The sequence below is a fragment of the Myotis davidii genome, unplaced genomic scaffold, assembly GCF_000327345.1.
Source record: "Myotis davidii unplaced genomic scaffold, ASM32734v1 scaffold111, whole genome shotgun sequence".
Taxonomy (NCBI): Eukaryota; Metazoa; Chordata; class Mammalia; order Chiroptera; family Vespertilionidae; genus Myotis; species Myotis davidii.
In genome coordinates, this window is record NW_006284347.1 from 82290 (window position 1) to 87855 (window position 5566).

The 5566-nt window shown below is 40.5% G+C and overlaps 1 protein-coding gene across 1 annotated transcript in view; it reads right to left on the minus strand.

Annotated features, from left to right (window-relative positions):
- SFMBT1 (Scm-like with four mbt domains 1) overlaps nt 1–5566 on the minus strand; it is a 115245-nt gene that overhangs the window by 10244 nt on the left and 99435 nt on the right. Inside the window, exons 12-14 of the mRNA XM_015570991.1 lie at nt 3828–3895; nt 2291–2355; nt 51–190 (exon numbers count right to left, since the gene is read on the minus strand). Coding sequence (XP_015426477.1) covers nt 51–190; nt 2291–2355; nt 3828–3895 — 273 coding nt within the window. The remainder of the gene's footprint in view (nt 1–50; nt 191–2290; nt 2356–3827; nt 3896–5566) is intronic.

Here is a 5566-nt window from a genome sequence, read left to right on the forward strand (position 1 = left end):
AAACTGCCATGAAGTTTCCAAGTTCCTTTGCACTAGGGCCAGAGCCTTACCTCTCTGAGAACCAGAACACAGTTTCCAGGTCCCACACACTGAGGCAGCTCAGCGATTCTTCCTTTATTAAGATATGGCCCTGAGAAGCAACGGTGGTTGAAGTATATCTTTGGACAGCAATATTTTCCATTAATCATAACTGGGAAATGAAAAGAAAAAAAAAACAAATATTCAGAACAGTCATTTTCCAACACCTATTTTCAAAGTTGGGTTACTGCGGGAAAAACAAGCATCTGCACCATTATGTAATATTAGAAATTACATATCTTGATGTTTAACATGTTACCTGAGAGTGCCCTGAAAATACAACAGCCGCATTAGAGAGCTTATCACTGCTAGAATCAGACAGCGTCCGAAATTACGTGCAGGTGAACTCCTGGGTTAGTGACACTGTTCTAGAGCCTTATACTTCTATCAACCAAGGAAGTGGAAGATTTCTTCCAGAACCCATGATGATTCCTGACAACCACCTATTCAATAATGGACTCTGGAATACTTCCAGGGCATGATGGTGAATACTATCCAGAACCTCAGTTCATTCCCTTAAAAGCACCCAACTACTATAACCGCAGCCTTTACGATGTGAGTGTCCTCCCATTTCTGGGATTTCTCAGAGGGCCGAAAGTACACTGTGGTCACATCTCTAATTCTTTAAGTACTGTGGGGTATAACTGGGCCTAGAGACCCTCTCTTCAACCATTTTTATATACGAATACTGTACTGCAATACAGTATTTCTTAAAAATCCCCTCATAGTGGTTGGCAACCCAGCAACTGAATGTAAAACATTCAAAGACACTAAAACACCTTCATTTTATATCAAACAGCGAGAAGCTCTTCTGATGGACGCTGTTAGCCAACGTGAGGAAAGGAGCCGTGTGTGCACTGCCCACTGTCGACAGCGCCCTGCAGTACATAATGCTCCTAAGAATCCAGTCTTGGCACACGGGTCAGTATGTCGGTGTCCACTTCTGCATCTGAACTCTACCACCCAGATCCCCCTTTCGGGATTAAGGCACTTCCGCTCCCTGCCGCTGGGGATGTTGACAGTTTATAGCTCTGGGCTGTAAGTCTATCCTGGGATTACCCTCACGCAGCCTAGGCCTCCCTCACTAGGAGAGCCCCCCTGCCCAAGACCCCACCCTTTGTGAGGCGGAGAGGGAACAGCAGCCTATTTCCAGGAACTGCCTCACTCGGGGACGAGTCTGAGTGGCTATGGCAGTGCCAAGGCTTCCCATGGGACTGGAATTCTGTTACTCTGAATGTGGCTCAACTTCTCCCTCTGCCCAGTCCTGCTTCCTTTACTCCTCCAAGGAGTTGTTCCCAGAAGTACTCCCCAATAAAACTCCTTCATATAAGGATCAGTCTCAGACTCCTTTTCCAAGGTGACCTGACCTATCACAAACCCCAAACTTGACTGTGGTCATGTGGGAGATATTAATGTCTTAATTCTGTAGTTTCCGTAGGCATAGTAATACATCAAAAATGAGTTACACAGCCCTGATCCTCCATGTATAAATGATATAATGAAAAGGCAGTGGGTAGAAGAGACCAAAAAAATGCAGGTTTTGAACTTGAGAAAGATGTAAGTTTCATTTCTGACTCATAAACTGAATGATCTCTCTAAGCTTTGGTTTCTTTTCTTTTCTAGGCATTTACTAACTACCATCCAGGTGCCCAACCTGTGCTAGAAGACACACAGCCAAGATGCTAAGCATCACACAACCAGCACAGGGGGAGGAAGAGCAGTTCCGGGGAGAGATTGCTGGCCTCCAAAAAGAGCCTTGTCTCATTGATCAGGTATCGCCTCTGGGACAACCTGTTTTTCCAGTGCTTTATTTTTTTAATTGTGAAATATATATATGAAAGGGCACTGCCTGGGAAGCCTGTTTCTTTATCTAAACTCGGGGATAATAATATTGACCTCCGGAGCCCTTGGCACCCAGTAAGTGATCAGTCTTAAGACTCTTTTCCCAAGGTGACCTGACCTATCACAAAACCCAAACTTGACTGTGGTCATGTGGGAGGTATTAATGTCTTCATTCCGTAGACATTGTAAATGAACAAAGATGTCAGCCCAAAGATCATTGTTAATAAGGACATCTTGAGACAAACATCACAATTCAGAAACCCCTCTGAAGCTACATTGTGTAAATCAAATGTATTGTTTATTCTTAGATACCGTCCATTAAAGAAACTACAGGTCCTCCTTCCCTACGGCTGCAGGCACTCAATCCTACCCGAGTCTGTGGAGTTCAGCTCCCGACTCTTCAGGCCCTCATGGACGGTCCTCGAGGATGGCATTCTGAGTCAAGAAAACACAACAAAATAGTAAGATAATCCGTAAAGTCAGTAAAGTGTGAGGGTTAGTTTCCTTCAAATCTAAGAAGAAAGCAAAGGTGGCAGACAGCGAAATCTGTGATAGAAGGTGCTTCCTTGATCTTTCTTTTTTTAAAATGGCAATTGTACACAGCCTAGGGAGCCAACAGTCTATAGACAGAGGATACTGCACGTTCAAACAAACTCCCATTCACATTAGCAACAGTTACAGAATTCCTTCTGGGATTCTAAAAACGCAAGTAGACTAGTTGTTGTTTTTAATTGTTAAAGAACAGAAACATTTTTAATATAGAGTCTGTTTTCTTCTTCCATCAGTTTAAAAATTAAAGACAAATTGTATTATTTAAAAAGAGAATTATTGTATTTGCAGCGATCACTGAAAAAGACTAATTTATCTTCTTAGAATCCTTTCTAAAACTTTGGATCAGTCTTGACAACTAAGTCAAGGAAAAATCCAAGGCCAGGTTTTTGTCACTGCTATCACTACCTAGATTAGAATTCTGTGGCCTCCTACTTCTAAGGTCAGTTTTATTACTCACACAGCCACAAAATCAGACATAAATTACAAAGAATTTGTTATAACCAGAATCGTGTCCCTTTAAAATCCATGTCAAAGACCTAATCCTCAATGGAACTGTATTTGGAGACAAAGCTTTTAGGAGGTAAAAAGGGTCGGGCTCTAACCCAACAGGATTGGTGGCCTTGTAAGGAGAGGAAGAGAGAAGGCTCTCCTTCCCGCCCATCCTTTCCATGTGAAGACACCGTGGTAAGTCTGCCAGCGAGGAAGAGAGCCCTGACCAGGAACCAAACTGATCTCGGACTCCCCACTGCAGAACTGTGAGAAGTAAACGTGTGGTCCAAGCCACCCAGTCTGTGGCATTTTGTTAGGGCGGCCTGAGCAAACTAATACAAAACTGAAAACCCAATATTTAAAAACACATGCGTACACGCAGAAACCCTTGTATCTTTAAGGCAACACTAACCAGCCGCTCCTCTAAAGCTGCGTAGGAAGATGTGCCGCGGAGAACCTCCTGACGGGACACACAGACACTCCTTCCATACGCCTCTCCCTTCGGCTGTCCTCAGGATCCACTGTTTCACTGTCACGAATCATGTCCTACTTTACAATTTTTGATCTTCTTTAATAAATCCCAGCATGGAGACTCTATTCTCTCCCTTATTCAAATGCCTCCCAGCTCTCAAAGCCAAAGAAAACTCAATTTGGGGAACATCTTGAGAGTGGATTTTACCCTTCTGTATATAATGCCATTTTAGGAAATGTATAAACTGTAAGGAGAAGTATGTAAATTATCAAAGCTGAATTAAAGGATTATGCTTCCATCTGAGAAATTAACATGTGAGGAGACATACTCTTAATTATTTTTCTATTCTACCTTTCTAATATCAACTGTTCAAACATACTATTAGATTACTTACTGTTTTTCAGGCTGAACCACTGCAATTTTCCTTTGTTTGTGTACTGTAAGAAGAAAATAATGTGTATATCAAGAAAAAAATAAAAGATAGAGGAAAACTTATATATGTATTAACACAACATTAGCATATTTGAATCCTGTATGTATATATAACTAGCAAGTACTATAAATAAGTGCTGATATGTCTGAATATCTAGACTGAAGCACAGTTTCTGGGTCTTTAAACAAAGACCAAAAATAATATTTTCAAGGCTCCCTTGGGTCAATCAACTCCCATGAATATATTTAAAGCAGGAATAGATATTCAAAATAAAAACTAGTTTTGACAAGGGTGCTAACAGTATGGAAAGTAGTCTTTTCAACCAGTGGCGCTGGGAAAACTGAATATCCACATTAATGAAGCTGGACCTTTACCTTACACCACATACAAAAAGTAACTCCACGTGGATCAAAGACCTAAACTTCAGAGGTAAAACTATAACACTCTAAGAAGAAAACATAGAGGGGAATATTCACGTCATTGATTTGGCAGTGATTTCTTGGTTATGACAATAGAAGCACAGGCAGCAAAAGAAAAAATAAGTTGCACTACATCAAAATTAAAAAGTTTTGTGCACCAAAGGACACTATCAAGAGAAGTAAAGGCAACCCACAGAATGGGAGAAAATATTTGCAAGTAATATTTCTGATAAAGAATATTTAGAATATGTAACAAAATCCTACAACTCAACAATAAAAAAATTAAAAATGGACAAATGATTTGAACAGACATTTCTCCAAAGAAGATACACTAATGACCAATAAGCACATGAGAAAATGCTCCACATAACTAGTCATTAGGGAAAGGCAAATCGAGACCACAGTTAATATGCCATCCCCACACCTACCGGGATGGCTATTATAAATAGCAAACAAGAAACCTGCAGAAAATATGTGTTGGGAGAATATGAAGAGTGGAACCCTCACACGTTGCTGTAAATGTAAATGGTGCAGCTGCGTTGGAAAACAGTCTGTCAGTGTTACACAGAGTGCTACGCTCAAGTGAAATGGAAACCTAACTCCACATAAAAATCTGTGAAAAATGTTCATTATTGATAATTGCTTGAAGAATGAGAAACAATCCAAATGTCTATCAACTGATGCATGGGTAAACAAAATGTGGTACAAAAATGGAATATTATTCAGAAATATAAACAAATGAAGGATTGATACATACTAAAACATGAATAAACTCTGAAAACATACTAAAAGAAGCAGTCACAAAAGACATTATAGTGTACGATTTCATTCACAGGAACTGTCCAGAACAGGCAAATCTATAGATATGGGAGTTAGATTAGTGTGGGCTAGGGCTGCAGGGCAGGAGGCAAAGAGGTGATTGCTAAGGAGTGTGGTTTTCTTTTGAGATGATGAAATGTTCTCAGATTGACTGTGGTGACAGTGGCAAAACTCTGTGAATATACTAAAAACCACTGAACTGTATACAGTTGAGTCCTCAATTAACATCTTTAATAGATTCTATGACTTCAAGCAAAATGACATATAGCAAAACCAATTTTACCATAGGCTATCAGGGGTCCTCAAACTACGGCCCACGGGCCACATGCGGCCCGCCAAAAACATTTGGTTTTTTTTACTTCAAAATAAGATATGTGCAGTGTGCGAGGAATTAGTTCATAGTTTTTTTTTAAACTATAGTCCGGCCCTCCAACGGTCTGAGGGACAGTGAACTGGCCCCCT